This window comes from Talpa occidentalis, unplaced genomic scaffold (assembly GCF_014898055.3).
Source record: "Talpa occidentalis isolate TD23 unplaced genomic scaffold, MPIMG_talOcc4v2.1 talOcc4.2, whole genome shotgun sequence".
Classification (NCBI taxonomy): domain Eukaryota; kingdom Metazoa; phylum Chordata; class Mammalia; order Eulipotyphla; family Talpidae; genus Talpa; species Talpa occidentalis.
The window spans coordinates 108,871,328-108,889,795 of record NW_023602073.1 but is presented as its reverse complement, the minus strand read 5'-3'; the positions used below and the strand labels follow the sequence as shown (position 1 = coordinate 108,889,795).

Genomic DNA, 18,468 nt, shown 5'->3' with positions numbered 1-18,468 from the left:
GCTGAAATTTTTTTATGGCTTCCCCCTCTGGGAGGTTTTTTTAATCCTTTCAGAGTCAGTAATTCAGGGATAGTGATGAAATGAAAGATCTTTATTAGTGTGTCAGTTGTTACATTGTTTTTTGAAGTATTGGAATTTTAAATATTTAAAAGTTAAATGATTTGATTTTTCATTCTTAGCTTATATTATGTACAGATATAATTTAGAACATGACTGGACAGTAGAGATTACTATGCTTCTTATTTCTTATTATCAAAGAATTACATCCTCATCTTGTAATATTTGGAAAGTAGGGGAAAATGTAAAGAAAAAAATCCAGAATCGTCTTGACTGGAGATAATTAACACCTTACATATTTCCTTTCAGCTGCTATATGGTATTTTTTAATTACATAGTTGTGATATCCCCAGTGAACTTTGAAGTATGTTGTTATTGACTGGGTAGTGCTGTAATGAACAACTGATTTGGAATATTTACACATAATTTATTGTTCAACTCTTTCTATCAATAGAGGGTTTTAAAAAAAAATTTATTTATTTTTGCGTAGAAGAACTGGGGTACAAGCCAGAGGTGCGAGGGCTGAGAGGATTCACTAGAGACAGAGTGGGGAGCAGAACAGGTGGATTTATTGAAACACACTGCTAGGAGGAGCAGGGGCAAGATAAGAAAGGTCTGTTGCGCCATATGTGGGTTAGCTCCCTGGCCGGGGATCGAACTCAGATCATAGTGGTGACAGTGCTGAGACTTATCCCTTGGGCCCCAGTAGAGTTTTTGAAGTCATGTGTTGAGCAAATGTGGAGAACTTGACTTCCCAGCTTTGTATAATGGAAATAAAAGCCATCAAAGATGATCTGAATCCAGTCGGTTTTCTCTGCAGCTTTTTGTGGGATTTATCAGTAATTAATTACAACTAATAGTTATGGACGGCTTACTCTGCACCAGTATTTCCATTGCAGTCTGACCCCAGAGTTCCTGCTTGTGCTTAACTTAGGACCAGCTGCCAAGTGGAAAGCCTCTGGCCTGGGATCTTTGCCCTTCTGGCCTTTGCTCATTGCTGTGACTGCAGATGAGTTAAACTCCATAAGTGACAGGTTTTCAGATGAATTAAACTCCTTAAGCGACAGGCTTGGTTTAAGTCTTTATAAGCTGAAAATGATAGGGAACTTCAAGATCTGCCCATTTAAAGATTGACAAAGTTGCTTATTGAATAAAACTTTTCTCCTTAGAATTTACTTTCATATCTCTCCTCCTCCCCCATGCAAAAAGCTTGTAGGTAAATGTTAGAGTTTAAATTTACTTGTGTCCACATCACACAGTTCCACCATTGGCGCTCTCCTGCACAGCTGTGGCATGCAGCCTGGGGTTCCTAGATGTGAGTTATAGCTGTAATAGAAACCCTAATGAAATGACTTTAACCTGGGGTCTGACTGCTTTTTCCGACCTGTTGCTTTTATCTCCGTGTTCACCCATCTGCCCCTCCAATAGAAGTTCCCAGGATTTCATCTTTATTCCCATCTCTGCCTCTGTGTTGGTTTCCATCCTTGTACATCAGTTCTACGGTCCGTTGAAGCCTGCAGAGGACAATTTCCTTTCAGGCACCAACAGCTATATCACATAGCCGGGTGTGTGGACCCAAAGCACAGGGCAGGGAGTCAGGGCCACTCTGCCCAAGAGGATTCCAGCCTGCTCCTAACCTTCCTGAGCCCTGATCCACACCCATAAAGGCTTTAATGTTATGCCTCAGTCTCCTCACTTGTAGAAGGGGAAGAACGTAGGATTGTTGGGTTAGTGTAGGCGGTTGTTTTCAGCCAGTCCCTTGAGGGTGCACCACATGTGTGGTCACTTGGCTGAGCATGGGGAGGAGTCAGAAGGGAATGCTGCTGCGGGCTCCTGCCGCTCAGGAGCTGCTCCTACATGCTGGGCAGCCCTTCTGCACCCCCACGCCCACTGGACACCTCCACTAGCCCCTCAGCACTGCTCGCCAGGTGACACTGTTATAGGACAGGGAGAAAGAGGCAGCCCAAACCCCGCAAACCTGCCTATTCTAAATGGGTTCTGCCATCCGCCGCATCAACACAAAACATATGAAACAAACACACTAGAGAAACCAAAAATCACATTTGCGCTTATGGTAGCCAGTGCCATAGGGAAGCCCAATTTCCCCATGGGGCTGACTAACCATGGATGGCTCTGTCCTAAATCACGTTGGACGCCAAATCTGTTATAGGACAGGGAGAGGGGCAGCCCAAACCCCGCAAACCTGCCTATTCTACATGGGTTCTGCCATCTGCCGCATCAACACAAAACACATGAGACTTTAATGGGAAGGAACTTTAATAAAACTAGGAAACAATACAGGTAAGGCAAAGAGTCTAGTTTCTAAATCAAGAACCCAAAGTTACCCATCCCCTCGTGGGTAAAACTCCATCCAAATGGGACTGGCCCAGAGCAAGGCCCCAAAGCCTGCCACAAGTCTAAAGCATCTTCCAGTGGGGACCCACAGAAAAGGGTCAGAAACAACCAGACAAGCCCGGAAAGAAAAGAGCAAAATCAACATCAAGATAAAAGCTGCCATGGTCACCTCTCCACGGGTCTCACCCACATCTGTGTCACCCAGTCCACGACCAAAAGACAAGCGCAGTTTCTTCACGTGTCTCTAGGCTCCATGCGCCTCCTCCAGGTCTCCTTCTGGCTCCATCCTGCTTCCTTCCTTCTCAGTCTCCTCTGCAGCTTCTCCTCTCCCTGCTCAGCTCCACCCTCCCTTGGGTGGGGCAGGGAACCTCGAACTTCCCCCTTTCCTGGGGACCACCCTGTTACAACACTTTCCCCTCCAGAAGCCCTTTAACACGCTTATGTTTTCAGTCCCTTCCTTTCACCTCCCAATCCTTGACTCAAGATTTTGTTTTTGGGGAATGCAAACTAAAAAAAGAGAGAACTTTCCATGATACATTAAGTGAGAAAACAAGGGAACTGGAATCTTAAACTTTTTTAGTCTCAGGATCCCTTTATATGCTCAAAAATTATTGAGGACCCCAGCTTTTGTTTCATGGGTTTTATCTGTCAGTATTTACTGCATGAAGAATTAAGTTGGAAAAAATGCTGAAATAGTTTAATTCATTTTAAAATAACCATAATCAATTACAGGTTAATGTCGTTATTTTTCATCAAAAATTTTCCAAAAAGAATTTTATTTTTACCACCCTCTTCAGTACCTGACTTAATGGAAGACAACTGAACTTTCCCGTCAGCCAGGGTATTCGGTCTTTTGTGAGATGGCATCTCTGTAGCTCTCCTCCGCACCTGTGAGGGCCGCAAGGGGCAAGAACATCTGGTGGTATTATGAAAGCAGTTCATGGACCCCCTGGGAGGGTCTTGGTACACTGATTCCATAAAGAAAAAAAAAGTACTCTTTGTAAAAGTATCGTTTACTGTGGTGTGAATACTCCAGGGCCACTTCCAAGAGTTGGAGAGACACAGTCCATTCAAGCCCCTCGACTCCACCGCGGCTCACCACTGTGTGGGGAATCACACTCCGTGAGAACCGCTGACACAGAATCTCTCATACACAAGAGTAACACACTTGCCTTTATTTAAGAGAGGAACATGGAGGGCAGTGGGCTCTTAACCAAATATCCTTTTATGCCTTTTGAATTTTGTTTCATGTGTATGCATTACCTAGTCAAGAGAAAATAAAACATTTTCACGTCTTCCCAAATTATAAACTGACCTGTAATTTGTTAAGCTCTGCAGCCTTTTTATGTCTGTGTGCCGTCTCTTAGCATTGGCTCTTTCTAAGCCCAGGTGGATGGTTCCCCCTGCACTGCCTGCCTTTTGTCTTCCTTCACAGACTCTTCAGCATCTCCTCCCGCCTGAGCCAGGTGCAGCCCTGCTTCAGCATGTGGCGGAGAGGTAGCCCCCAGCTCTGCTGCTCTTTGCATTTATGAAGCCAATTTAAGCAACACATCCTTTGTAACATGGTATCTGAGGGGCTGAACCACCTTGTTATTTCTGAAAGTTTGCAATTGTCCTCCTTTCTGTGCATTTTGCAAACTGAAGGCTTTTTGGATGACATTCTGATCTTCCTTCACCCATGTGCCAAGCATGCAAAACTGAACAATGCCCATCTCCCTCTAGGCAGAAGAATAGAGACTAGTAGGCATTTAAATAAAATTACATATACTCCTGCAAGCTCTGCAACATTTAAAACCTTTCTATACCTGTGACAGTCACTTTGCCTGAGGCATCCTAGGCTATTTGGTTAAAAAAAAAAAAAAGAACATTCTCACTATTAGGGAGCCACTGGAGATTGGTCCTGTCTGAGAGTTACCCTGCGGTATTTTCATTGCACACACCACAGGTCTGCTTGACAGACACCCCTTAATTCGTTTAAGTCTTCTTTTGGGTTTGTGGGGGTTTGGGAGATCTGAGAGACCTGGAAGGACCACCCCTGAGACAGCTGATTTTTTTAGGGACTCATGGAAGTCCAATTTGAGATAAGTAGCAAGAGAAATAAGTGGGGTTTTAAAGGGGGAGAAGATTAAAATGAGAAATTGTACATATACCACCAGGCAAAGGAGATTGTAATCCTCTCAGCCTAGAGGAGGGTGCAGGCAGGAGCTCTTCCAGAACCTGTCGTTAAGTAAGTGAAAGGAATTTCTGTGGCATGCACAGCATCCCGGTACTCAGTGTCCACCAGGTCGGAACCCTGTGATCTTCATGTGGGCAAAGGACCAGGAAGTGGAGATAGCAACATGATGCCCATCCCCCCCGCTACCTCGAGGGTACTAGGGAGTGACCCAGTCATCTCTCTCCTAGAAACTTCTGTACTGTGGGTGGAGTCTATTTATGAGCAGAAAGCAGACTGGTTTTCCAGGTAACTGCATTGAGATGAAAGGAGATTTGGCTGTTCCAGCGGCTGTTGGACAGGGAGATCCAAGGCTGGAAACTGGCACCTGTATTTTGAGAACTAACCGGAGAATGTTGTTTCTCCTCTCGGGTGGCTGATGGGAGCCACACACAGACTGTTTGAATCCTAGATCTGCTATTTAATAGCTCTGTGACATGGGCAAGTAACCTGCCCTCCGTTCCCTCCTTTTTCCCTTCTAATAGTCAGCTATTTTATTTCCATAATCAAAATATTAGAAAAAAAACTTTTCCAGCATCATTTGAAGTATAGTTGACAAAATTGCACAAATTAAGGTGTATACCGTGCTTTCTTCTGGTAAATTTGGGGTTTAAATAGCTCAGGATAAGAGGGAGGGGAGCGTGAAGTGGCCAGCCTGGCACCTGGCACACATGCAGGGACTCCAGATGTAAACGAGGACCCTCATCTCACTCTGCACCATTAAGTCAGATGCAGTTGTGGGTTTTCCAGGCTTCGCTAATGGGAAATTCCCCACCTTCTCAGTGAGTGAGCCTGCTGGCTGGGAAGGAAGGGGCTCACCGTACCGTGTTCTGGGTTTCTTCTGTGCTAATCTAGCATCTGTCACGAGTCTATAAATGAATTCAGAAATGTTTTCCAAAGCAGATGCACTCTGGGCATCTTCAGTGCCCGGGAAATTGGTGGCCCGGCCCTCCCACCTCACTCCAGGGAGCCTGCCCAGCCGCCCCTCTGCCTTTCCTCCCACCTGCAGGTGGCTCAGGTGTGTGTTTGTCATCCTTTTTTGACATGAGAATCATGGGGGTGTTCAGAATTCAGGTGCAAAATTGCCTGCTGTAGTGTTACATGGTGGCAGTTCAGAAAATATGCTTCCTGCTCACCAAGTGACATTCCCAGCTGCGACTACGCCCAGCACTTGACGGCAGGCCCTGGCTATCAGCCTTGGTGGATTCAGCGCCTGCCTTCTGCGCTCCATGCTGCTCATTATATGACGGCCCCGCCAGAGAAATATGGTGGGGTGGATAATGTTAGATAACCATCCAGTCCTTGCTCAGCGCTTGTGGTCTGTCTGCTGTTTTTTATCAACTCCTGTTTTCTTTCAAAGGATATTTGGATTTTCTTTTTCTATCATGGCGCTTTTTTCCTTCAAATAAACCATCCATTGTCTCCTCCCTTCCCCACCTTTTCTCTCCAGTATGTATTTGTCTGTGTAACACCCCCCCCCATCCCACACACACACACACACACACACACACACACACACACACACACACACACAGAGGCCCTTATTCATTTCTTCCCTTCTGGGCTGCTGCATCTCACCTTTGTTCTTGATTTAAGGGACTGGACTATGTGTGGCAGGGTCTCCAAGGGCAGTTGGCAAGCTGTGGACATCCAGGGGAAGCCCGAGGAGGCTTGAGAGGCCCCTGACTAAACCAGGAATTGGGGTTCAGGAAGGCCAACCTTCCTGTCAGAAAGGAAAGTGTGCTGAAGCCCCCAGGTGCCCATGCCTCTCTCCAGATCATCCTGGTCAGATGATGGTAGCAAATGCAAGGTTTGTGTCCTTGGAATACAATAGAACTTACTTTTGCTAAAATTTGCCTCTGGTAAAATAGTTCCATTTGTCCCTTGAAGTTGTCTTCTATGTTTTCCCTCAGTATCACCATGTGTGCTTTGTCTTTCAGATAGGGGATAGTTTGGTAGGTAGGAATTATTTTCAATGCAGTCTCAGTTTCAAACCTTACTCACGCTGAAAATTAGTAATTCAGGAATGAAAAAGAATTGTTTCCGTCATTGTTATTGTGATGCACTGAAAATAGTGCTTCACATCACCAATGTCATGTAAGTGTGGCTAGTAGTGAATTGTTTTTTTAAAGATTTATTTATTTATGCATACAAAAACTGGAGTACAGGCCAGAGGTGTGGGGGATGAGAACATTCACCAGAGACAGAGTGGGGAACAGAGCAGGCAGACTGACTGAAATACACTGCTGAGGGGAGCAGTGGGCGAGACAGGAGAGGTCAGCTGTTCCATGTGGGTAGCTCCTTGGCTGGCCAGGGGTCGAACTCAGCTGCAGAGGCTGTGGACAGCTCCACAGTGCTGTGCTTAACCCCTTGCGCCACCAGGGAGGCCTGAATTTTGAACTTTTTATCATGTGCACAGGTCACCTCAACACCAGTTCTAACTGCCCCCTCCCCCACTACTATTCACCTGTCTAAATCTGGGACCATACCTATTGATATTCCATGGCTATTTGGTGAATGATTTGTAGGTGGCTTCCCTCTTCCTTATAAACATTTTCAAAGAGATAATCCTGGTTCTCATGTCCTCTAATCCTTAAAGTGGGAGCTCAGCAATTGCGTGCGGTTCAGTCAGTTGTGGGAACAGTGTCAGCAGTGAGACTGTCATGGGTATTCTTTTCCAGTTGTTACCACCCCATTTATACCTGATACACTGCATGGACACATCATGTCAGTTCCATTCTGGGAGTGGTGGGAGTTGTGGGGGCCTAGGTCTCCCCCCTCACAGGCTCCACCCCTTCTCCATTGATTTCTTTGTCACAGAAAAGAAGTCTTTGGACCAGATCTTGTGGAGCTTGAGAGCTTAAAAAACCCACCGTACCTCTTTCTCCTTGTGGCTTTTGAAAGAGGAACTAAACCAGTCCCATCCAACAAAAATATGATGCAAACCACATATGTAATTAAAAATTTTCTAGTAGCCATATTTTTTTAAAGATGAAATTAATTTTAATATTTTACTTGGCCCTATACATCTATACAATTTCTGTATGTAAGCAGTTTAAAAATTAGTGAGATACTTTACGTTCTTTTTGCTATCTCAGACCAGTGTAATTTACCGTTAGAGCATGTCTGCATTTGGAGTGGCCACATTGCAAGTCCTCAGGATCCACTTGTTAAGAGTGGCTATCAACAAGGAAAGCATGTTTCTTGCTGGCCCTCCTGGAATCCTAAAGATCCACAGCTTTCATCCTTAGCTGGCCTTTTCATTTTGTGACTGAAGTTTATAAAGCATGGACAAACAGGACATTGCCCATACTAGGGTTTTTGTAAAACTTGATTTTCTCAAATAACATTCCCCTTGCTCAGTAAATGGCTCTCTCAATCAGTGCTTTAAGATGCGATCTGCCCACATAAAGTCTTGGAAAACTGTACCCAGCAGGTGCACCGGAGGCCTGGCTGTTTCTGAGCAACTGCAAACAAGAATAAGAGGATGTGATTTTCCATGATATTGCAGAGCAGTGTCGATTTAACCTTCTATTACCCAGAGCCAGGGTGGGGAGGGTGAAGGAATTTCTCATGGGTAGAGAAATTTAAGAAGTAAATCAAGACTATCTTTGTCTTTTCATTTAGTGAAACAGAAGATGAACTCAACTGATTTCAGTGAAGATATAGAAGAAGGTAAAGAAAAAAAATCTTTAAAAATATTTTTAGAATGTATGACCTGATACAATCACTTGGTTCAAAAATATAAAAGGAAATATAATGGAAAGTAATCTCTTTCACCCCTGGTTCCCATCCCCCTCCAACCACATAACTCTTATAAGTATTGTCTGTATCTTTCCAGATTTATTTTTTAAAAGTATCTTTTAAAAGATAAAGTATTTGTTTCTTTCCCTTCATCTCCTCTCCCTCCACACCCCTTATGAAAGACTTTTACCACTTTTGAAAAAAGTGTTCTTGGGACATGGTTTTATTGTATGCCACTAGTGTGGTAAGATAAAAATTGCTTTGGAAAGCCCAGTTTTATTGTGACTAGACATTATTATCTTACTACTGTCAGAGTGTCCCATAATCAGCCTGTTGCTCAGGGAATCCTGCTAATCTGTGAGCGGCCCAGTGAACCCTACTTCTTCTCTGCCACAGTTCTAAAAACCAACATTGTGAAAGTGGAGACAGAGGTTGAAGATGCTGCCCTGGATTGCTCGGTGAATTCCAGGTCTTCTGAGAAGCACCCTCTGGACACTGTGTTCACTGCCCTCCATGACTCCAGCAAGCGAAAGCAGCCGGGCAACGACAGCCAGGCTGACTCCGTCCCCAGCGTGAAGCGGAGGCGGCTGATTCCTGAGGTGAGGCCCTGCCTCTTCTTCCTATTTGCTTGGATTCTGAGCCTCTGGTGTAGAGGCTGAGTCTTTGTTCATGGGTATTGGGCAGATGCTAAACCCGTGGGCATGAGAAGGTTTTTATAACAGCTGTCCCATCTCTGGTTTAAGCTGCTTGGTGTCATTAACTGGAATTCTGGTCCAGGGTGGATTCATTATGAGGTAAGGGGATTGTTCCCAATGCAAGTGGCTAGCAAGCCTACCACATGTCCATGGTACAGTTTATATAGATCTTTGTAAAAGTTGAGGGTTCACAGGTCTTTCCCTAAATCAAATTCATCTTTTTATAAAAATTTTTATTGAAGATTGGGTTTAAAACCTTATAGTTTTCGGGGCCTCCCCGGTGGCGCAGCGGTTGAGCGCTGGGTTGCGAAGCTGCCCGCAGCCTCTGAGGCGCCGGTTCGATCCCCGGCTGCTCCCCTGCCACGGGAGGAGGGTCCCACATGGCGCACAGACCTCTCCTGCCGCCTGCTGCTCCCCTCAGCAGTGTACTTCGGTCCTTCTGCCTGCTCTGCTCCCCGCTCTGGCTCTGGTGAATTCTCTCACCCTCCTGCGCTTCTGACTGTACCCAGTGCATGTATAAACAAAACAAACAAACAAACAAATAAATAAATAAATAAAACATGCCTCTATAAAAAAAATTAATAAAAAAAAATAAAACCGTATAGTTTTCATGTACACAGCATTATAACATCTGTATATGCTGCATTATGAGCACCAAAAGTCTAATTTCTGTCTCCCTTCCTCTTCAGGTAGCCACCATTTGTCCTTACAATCTAAGAGTTTCTTTTATTTCATTTGTTCATTTATTTCGTTTCTTTGTATTCCACATAGGAGTGAAATCATAAGGTATTTGTCTTTCTCTGTCTGACTTATTTCATTAAACATAACTAACCTGCCGAGTCCATCTCTTTGTCTGCCACAAATGGCAAAATTAATATTTCTTTTATAGCTGGGTTGTATTCCATTGAGTATATATACCACATTTTCTTTATGCAGTCATCCATTGATGGGCATGTAGGTTGTTTCCATATCTTGGCTATTGTAAATAATGTTGTAATGAACATAGTAGTGCAGATAATATGAAAATTAGTATTTTCATATTCTTTGGGTAAATACCCAGAAGTGGAATAGTTAGATTAGAAAATAGGGCATTTTTAATCTTAAATTTTTGAGGAATCTCCATATTATTTCCCATAATGGCTGCACCAGTTTACATTCCCACTAGGAGTGTATAAGAGTTCACTTCTCTCAGTGTCCTTGCCAACACTTGTTTCTTATCTTTTTCATATAGGCCATTCTCAGAGGTGAGATGTCTATTTGTGGTTTTGATCTGCATTTCCCCAGGGAAGCAATGAACATTTTTTTATGTGCCTTTTGACGGATGTGTGTCTTCTTTGGAGAAGTGTTTATTCGGATCCTTTACCCATTTTTAATTGTTTTTTGCTGTTGTTGAGTTGTATGAATTCTTACATGTATTATATCCCTTGTTAGAAAAAGAGCGTTTCATCCTTTTGCATGTGGTTATCTTGACTGAAGAGACTTCCCCATTGTATACTCTTGGCGCCTTGTCATAGGTTAACATCTAAGTGTGGGTTTATTTTGGACTTTCAGTTCAGTTGCAGTGATCTCCATGTCTGTTTTTAGTCCAATACCTTGCTGTCTTGATCGTTATAGATCTGTAGTATAGTTTGAAGTTGGGCATATGATACCTCCTTTTTTGTTCTCTTTTGGTCACAATTGCTTTGCTATCCAGGGTCCTTTTGGCTCCACACAAGTTTTAGGATTGTTTTTCTATATCTGTGAAATTCTTTTATACCTATTAGGGGAACTTGTTTCCTAATGAAACTCATCAATACTTTTTTTTTTTTAATAATGGGGAGAAAACTTCATGCCTCGTATCACCACAGTTATTTATTTTATAAATTTGCTTTTTTTAAAGATTTATTTTATTTATGCATACAAAAACTGGGGTGCAGGCCAGAGGTACAGGGTGGGGTGAGAGGATTCACCCGAGACAAAGTGGGGAGTATAACAGGCAGATTGACTGAAATACACTGCTGAAGGGAAAGTGAGCAAGACAGGAGAGGTCTGCTGTGCCATGTGGGCTAGCTTCCAGGCCTGGGGATCGAACTCACACTGCAGTGGCTGCCGATAGCTTCATAATACTGCGGCTTAACCTCTTGCACCACAAGGAAGGCCTCATTTTGTGCATTTCTATCTAAAAGAGCCCATGTTTTCGAGATCCATTACCATTCACCAGAAACACCTTCAGGTTTTAGTCAGGATCTCTGGGTTTGTTGGTTTGTTTTAATTACCCTCTGTTGTATGTTAGGGCAGAGCCAAAAAAATTGGAAATTTATGGATTTTTAGAGACTTAATGAGTCTACAATAAGTAAAAAAATATCCTTTTTGTTAATTAAAAAAATGAGGAGACCAAGGTTTTTACTAGGACTTAAATATACATGTTTATATAACATTATAATAAGTACTAATTTATATTTCACACCATAGAAGATAGGATGGTAGATACATTCATATATTTCCTTGGGCTTTTTCCAAACAGCTTTATGGAAATGTAATCCATATAGGAAATGTAATCCATATACTATTCACCTATTTAAATACCAATTCAGCAATTTAAATCATTTAATTAGGGCCTCCCCTGGTGGCGCAGCGGTTGAGCGCTGGGCTGTGAAGCTGCCTGCAGCCTCTGCAGCGCTGGTTCGATCCCTGGCTGCCAGCCTGGTGAGGGTCCCACATGGCTTGCGGACCTCTCCTGCCGCGCCCGCTGCTCCCCTCAGCAGTGTATTTCGTCGGTCTGCCTGTTCTGTTCCCCACTCTGGCTCTGGTGGATTCTCTCACCCTCCCGCGCTTCTGACCGTGCCCAGTGCTTGTATAAATAAATCTTAAAAAAAAAAGAATGTGCTTAATAAATAAATAAATAAATAAATAATTTAATTAAGTGGGTTTTTTTTTTTATATGTTCACCACAACCATCACCGCAATCAATTTTAGGACATTTTCATCACTCCACCTTTTGTGTTAGACTTGTCTGATTTACTTAGGATAATATTTTCAAGGTTCATCCATGCTGTAGCATATGTCATCACTTCATTGCTTTTTATGTCCAAATAATATTCTACTGTGTCACTGTATCACATTTGTTTACCCCTTCATCAGTGGAGGGGTATTTGGGTTCTTTCTACTTTTTGTTCATCATGAGTTATACTGGAGCAATACATTTTAAAAATCTCTGATGCTCAGGGGGAAAAGGTGAATTTTTTTTTTATATAGTTAGGAACATTTCTTACAAAGGATTAATTAGATATATCCTACCCTTGACTCTGGCTGTCTAAACCAGTCACTTGCTGCATACCTGTGACTCTGGGGAAAATTTCATATGTGAATGGAAGTTCCCAGTGCAATAAGTAATTACTTCAGATTAAAAGGCAGATTCTTGGCTGCTGATACCTACTGTGGCAAATGAATGCAAAAAGGTGGTTAGTAGAACAGTTCGTTTCAAAAACATTCAACCGTTTGCTTTTTCTTTTGTTATAAACCACACTTTATTATTATTGTCCCTAATTATTAATACCTAGGTTTCTTCTACTTTCTTATTATTACAAATAATGCCACAAGGACCCTCCATATCTACAAACCCAGAACCATTCTGTGTTTGTTTGGGTTAGATTTCTGAAAATGTTATTCTGAAAATGTTATTCTGTGGAACAGTTTGAGGAACATTATATTAAATTCCTCAAGGAACTTCTTAAAAATTTTTCTTCTGTGTGTTACACCACATTTCTGCTTGTGATCAATTCTTTATACTCCTTCAAGTCTGTAAATAAAGCCAGAGTTCAAGAAATGAAACACACAGTTGAATTCATTGGTTTACTTTTACTATGTGACAAATTACCCAAAACTTAGCAGCTTAAAACAATCGGAATTGTATTTGTCCACAGTTCCATGGGTCAGCTGGTGATTCTGATTTGGCCTGACGTGTTGAAACTGGGTGGTCTGGGGTGACTGCACTTTCTTACCCTCTTGGAGGCTTGCCCAGGCCTGCTCACGTGACATGGAAGAGTTCCTGGGAGCAAGAGAGGGCATGCTCCCTGCGCAGACGCTTCTCACGCCTCTGCTGGCGTCACATTTGCTAATGTCCCTTTGGCAAAACAGTCATACGGGCAAAACTAGACTCGGGGGTGGAAACACCCTCCTCCTTCTGATGGTGGGAACAACAAAGTCCAAAGTCCCTTTGCAGAGACTGTCACTCAAGGATAGGGGCTGTTTTTATAAACAACTCACCACAGTGGGGAAGAGCAAGCTCTCCCAGCAAGAAGGAATTCTTAATCATGTGTAGGCTGGGCTGTGACCTATGTAGTCAGCCCGGGGTAGTCCTGATGCCTTGCTGATCAAATGCTGTCACTCTTTAGTCTTTCATTCAATATATTTTGTTGTTACAGCATCAGAGAAAGGAACACCTTCATGTTCTTGGGGGCAGAAAGGGAGAGTGAAGGTTTTTATGATTTATATTTTAATTGTCTTTTACAATATGAAATAGCCTGAGATCTAGCATTGGGCTCCAACCCCACTGAGACTCATAGCGGAAGGACTCATTGAGCATTCCCCAAACTGTGAAGGTTGCTGATGCTTCGAAATTGGCAAGGCAGCAAGTTTTGTGTGGCTAGAGCGTCAGTAATTCTGAAATGTTTAGAGAAAAGGGAACTAGAAATGCACTCATTTTTTTTTTAAAGAATTATTTTATTGGGGCCTCCCCGGTGGCGCAGTGGTTGAGCGCTGGGTTGCGAAGCTGCCCGCGGCCTCTGTGGCACTGGTTCGATCCCCGGCTGCTCCCTGGCCACCAGAGGAGGGTCCCACATGGCGCGCAGACCTCTCCTGCCGCCTGCTGCTCCCCTCAGCAGTGTACTTCGGTTCTTCTGCCTGCTCTGCTCCCACTCTGGCTCTGGTGAATTCTCTCACCCTCCCGCGCTTCTGACTGTACCCAGTGCATGTATAAAAAAACAAACAAACAAATAAATAAATAAAACATGCCTCTATTAAAAAATAAATAAATAAAAAATAAATTTAAAAAAAAAAAAAAAAAAAAGAATTATTTTATTTATTTATACATACAAGAGCTGGGGTGTTGGCCAGAGGTGTGGAGGGTAAGAGGACTCACCAGAGACAGAGTGGGGAACAGAACAGGCAGACTGACTGAAATACACTACTGAGGGGAACAGTAGCCGAGACAGGAGAGGTCGGCTGCGCCATATGGCTAGCTCCCTGGCTGGCATCAAACTCATGCTGCAGTGGCTGTCAATAGCTTGACAGTGCTGAGACTTAACCCTTGCGCCACCAGGGAGGCCTTGCACTAAATATTTCTATATGACTTGGCCGATTTACATGTTCTAATTGGTTGCCTGTGTTTGCTTTTCAGTAGATTGGCTAGAGCAGGCACTATTAACCCATTAGATTGTGGAGTGGAAAAGAGAAGTCCTGGATTTCTTTTTTTGCTTGTTTACTAAATTTGTTTTCTTAACTCTTTGTTAATTTCTGGATAGTATTTGATTTCTCCCCTCAGGGGTAGTCCCTGTAGTTCACCTACCACATCACCCTGTGATCCATCATGATCCCTTCTGCGTGTCCCTCCTCTTTTTGACGCTCCTTCTTCCCTCTCCCCGTGGATTTTATTTCGAGTGTTCTATTAGCTTGTTCATTTTCTTTTGTGTATAAAAGTGAGGTTGCTATCCCTGCCCCTCCTTCTGGTTCTTGTAAACCTTTTGAAAGTCTTGAGTTTCTTATAGAAAGGTATCATATGAATTCAAAGGCATATTACTGATCTTTCTTCCCTTTTAAAAGTTTATATAAGTTGATGTATCAATAAATCAATAGCCTCAGAGCCCTGGGGACTTTAGAATAATCCATCACGTTTATGAAATTATATGATTTTTCAGAATGATGTTAGTCCTAATGCAGAGTGAAAAGTCCTTTATTCTTATCCTTCTAATCAATTGTGTGAATCGATGAGATAACTCAAGTAAGGAGCTGGGTGCAGGACCTGCCCCCATCAGCCTTCAGAATGTTTATCTGGCACTCCTGCCCTCCATATATAATGCCTATGCCTTGTGATCAGTACTCAGCTGCCTGCCTCCACATTTATAAGAATGAAACCCTGGCATAGAATTGCTGAGGCCATTGGACACTGCAGGCCTGACCATCCAAGTCAGAACACAGACCACCTTCCTGCTTCCATGCCCACCCCCAAGGACAGGGGCGAAGTTGATGGGGGGAGGGACTGAGTAGCAGCCCTGATTCTAGAGGTGTGTCACACTCAAACTCATATCAGTGCTGGGACTTGCTTATGAGTAACATTTAGTGCAATGCTTAGAAGGAAAAATAAAATCTTCCTCTAAAAATAACTCAAAAAAAGCTGTATAAAGACTTATTTGGTGCCCTCACTGCAGTAGGCTTCATAGCCAAATTCAGCAGATGTGGGAGGTGAGAAGCCAACATTTTTATTGGTAATCATCTTTGTGCTCACAGAAGTGGGGATGATACTGAAGAACTGTATGCCAGGCAGATGTTAGCTTTGTTCTCCTGGGTTTTGTTTCTTTTTAATCCCAAAATGTCATTGTGGTTTGTTTTTTAATAACAGAACAGAAATGACCTTTCATTCATTCAGTGCAAATGTATGGAACACTTCCCAAGTGTCAGTTCCTGGCATATTGGGTGCCCCAGTAATAATTCCCGCAATAAGCAGATAGGTACTGTGGCCGTTCCTGTTTTAATGACACTCAGAGAAGTTAGCATTCCCAGGCCTGCTCACTTCAGAACTGCACTTCAGCACCGTGCTGGTCACTCTAAGGGCTGGTATTTGTAAGAAGCTGTGCCTTTGAGGATGCCTGACCCTGATACTTTGCCACCCCTTCTAGTCTTTTCCCATTCATTATAGTTGCTTTATCATTGCAGGTTCCTATTTCTCAAGGCATCCTAGCACATTTGTCTTCCCTATACTGTTGACAGTGTAAGGATGGCCCAGGGGTAAAAGCCACAAGGCAGAGAGATGGTATCTGTCATGTGTCCCAGGGTCTCACACAGTGCCTGCCATATGTTGTACGCTCGGCAATATTTGTTCCCTGGTTCTGTGTGGTAGAGAGCTCTTCAATACTTTAGCGCCAGCTACATCTGGCCACTTAACGTGGATGATGATGATGAAGATAAAAAGTGTGATGAAATGAAAATGGGGCCTCCCTGGTGGTGCAAGGGGTTAAGCACTGCACTATGAAGCAATCCACAGCGTCTGCAGCACGAGTTTGATCCCCAGCTGGCCAGGGAGAAACCCACATGGCACAGCAAACCTCTCCTGCCTTGCCTGCTGCTCCCCTCTGCAGTGTATTTCAGAGGCCGCGGGCAGCTTCGCAACCCAGCGCTCAACCGCTGCGCCACCGGGAAGGCCCTTTCTGCAGTGTATTTCAGTCAATCTGCCTGTTCTGTTCCCCACTGTCTCTGGTGAGTCCTCTCACCCTCCTCATCTCTGGCCTGTACCCCAGCTCTTGTATGCATAAGTAAATATGTCTTAACAAAAAAAAAAAAAAAAGAAAATGAAAATGGTAAGCATCATCTTCACCTCCATTAAGGGGGGGGGGTGTGATACTCCATGGGGGCTGCTTCATATGGTCTATCCTTGATGCCACATTGATTCTTGACTCCCTACCCTCCTGAAGACATGCTGCTTTCTTGGTGTTCCAGTTTGCCGACTCTGGGTACCATTTGGTTACTCATCATTTATTCAACTGAATTTAGCAATTGCTCTTGGATTCGGTGTCTCAAGATATTTAATGCTTAGAACATCTCTATAGTGACCCAATCCTTGAGATGTCACTTGGTTCCACATGAAATCTCTAAGTAGTTTGGTTACCCCACTTTTAACCCAGCTTCTTTTTATTCAAAGTCTTCAGCTGGAAGTGCTGGACATCCCTCGAGGCTAAAAGTGCTAGTGGTGGAATGAAGTGCCCTGATCCAGCCCAGGGGGTGCTGGCATTCCAGAGCCTGAGCTGCGCAGCAGAGTTCCCATATGGTTGGGAGATGAGCTTCAGAGAATTGGGAATGGTGTCAGCCAGACATCCAGTGCCAAGTAGCACAGATTTAAAGATTTCATGATACTCCTAGACAGCTGGGCAGAGATTTTAGCAGCAGCAGCGTATGCAGCCAGCCCATCGCTATCTTGGTAGCTTGTGGAATTAATTGAAGCATCGAGTTGACAGGACACCAGTGTGGGGATATCTTAGAACCTTCTCTTCAATGTCTATGTTGTGCTTTGCATTGGGCTGTATGTCCCCAAGGCCTCTGGAAATGAGGAATATTGCCCTCTACTGGGACTCTTAACTTAATTTTCCATGCAAGCAAGTTAGCCAAAACTGTTTCTGTTGATGGCAGTGTTTCACACGAGCTTTGTAGAAACTGAAATATTTTTATTAATGAGACTGAATATTGAGAGTTACAGAAGGGATTTCCAGTTCTGGTATACTCTGGACTCCTGCCTACAGTAGAAAGGTAGGAGAGTCCAGTGACTCCAGTTAGTATGCAGACAATTCACCCCCAGAAGCATTTCCTTGTGCTTGCCTTCTTTACTGTGTGTTAACCAGTACAGATATGCCTTTAGAACATTCCACTTGTTGCATGCCAGATGAGTTTCTGTGGCCTCTCTCTATATGGAATCTTATTTAAAATGTACTAGTGGGGGTCCTCCGCGGTGGCGCAGCTGGTTGAGCGCTGTGCTGTGAAGCTGTCCGCAGCCTCTACAGTGCGGGTTCGATTCCTGGCCGACCAGGGAGAGACCCACATGGTGTGGCAGACCTCTCCTGACTTGCCTGCTGCTCCCCTCAGCAGTGTCTTCGGTCTGTCTGCCTGTTCTGCTCCCCGCTCTCTCTGGTGAATTCTCTCACCCTCCCGCGCCTCTGTATTCCAGTTCTTGTGTAAATAAATCTTTAAAAAAAAAAAAAAATACTTAATTTCCTTTAAAAAAAATGTACTAGTGGGATCATTTGTTATAAAGCAAAGACGCTTTTTCTGAAATCACTCCTAATGTAGTTAGGATATTTTTTAATGATTGGCATTACAAATTCAGACTTCTTTGTATTGGGAAATCATGGTAATCTCATGATCCACAGGACCTCCAAAATTATTTTGGGGTAACAGAAGTTATGGTAAATGGCTGAAAAACTAATTTACAGTCTATAGGAATTAGTAAGTAAGACACTTTGGGTTGGCTAGGGAATCCTTTTCAATAGTTAAAAACCACCTCACAGAGAAATACAGCTCACATTTATGGACTTGTATGAAAATAGGTATAGAGGAATAAAACAAAACTTACCAAATTTACTGTGCCCATTGCACCCTGATATTTTCTTTTCTAGTTTCTTTTTTCTTTTCTGTCTCTCTCTTTCCTTCTTACTTCCTCCTCCT

The 18,468-nt window shown here is 43.4% G+C and overlaps 1 protein-coding gene across 1 annotated transcript in view; it reads left to right on the top strand.

Moving 5' to 3' along the window:
- Positions 1-18,468, top strand: part of BEND3 (BEN domain containing 3) — a 35,926-nt gene that overhangs the window by 7,057 nt on the left and 10,401 nt on the right. The window contains exons 2-3 of the mRNA XM_037520172.2: positions 8,252-8,299; positions 8,765-8,967. Coding sequence (XP_037376069.1) covers positions 8,263-8,299; positions 8,765-8,967 — 240 coding nt within the window. The 5' untranslated portion in view covers positions 8,252-8,262. The remainder of the gene's footprint in view (positions 1-8,251; positions 8,300-8,764; positions 8,968-18,468) is intronic.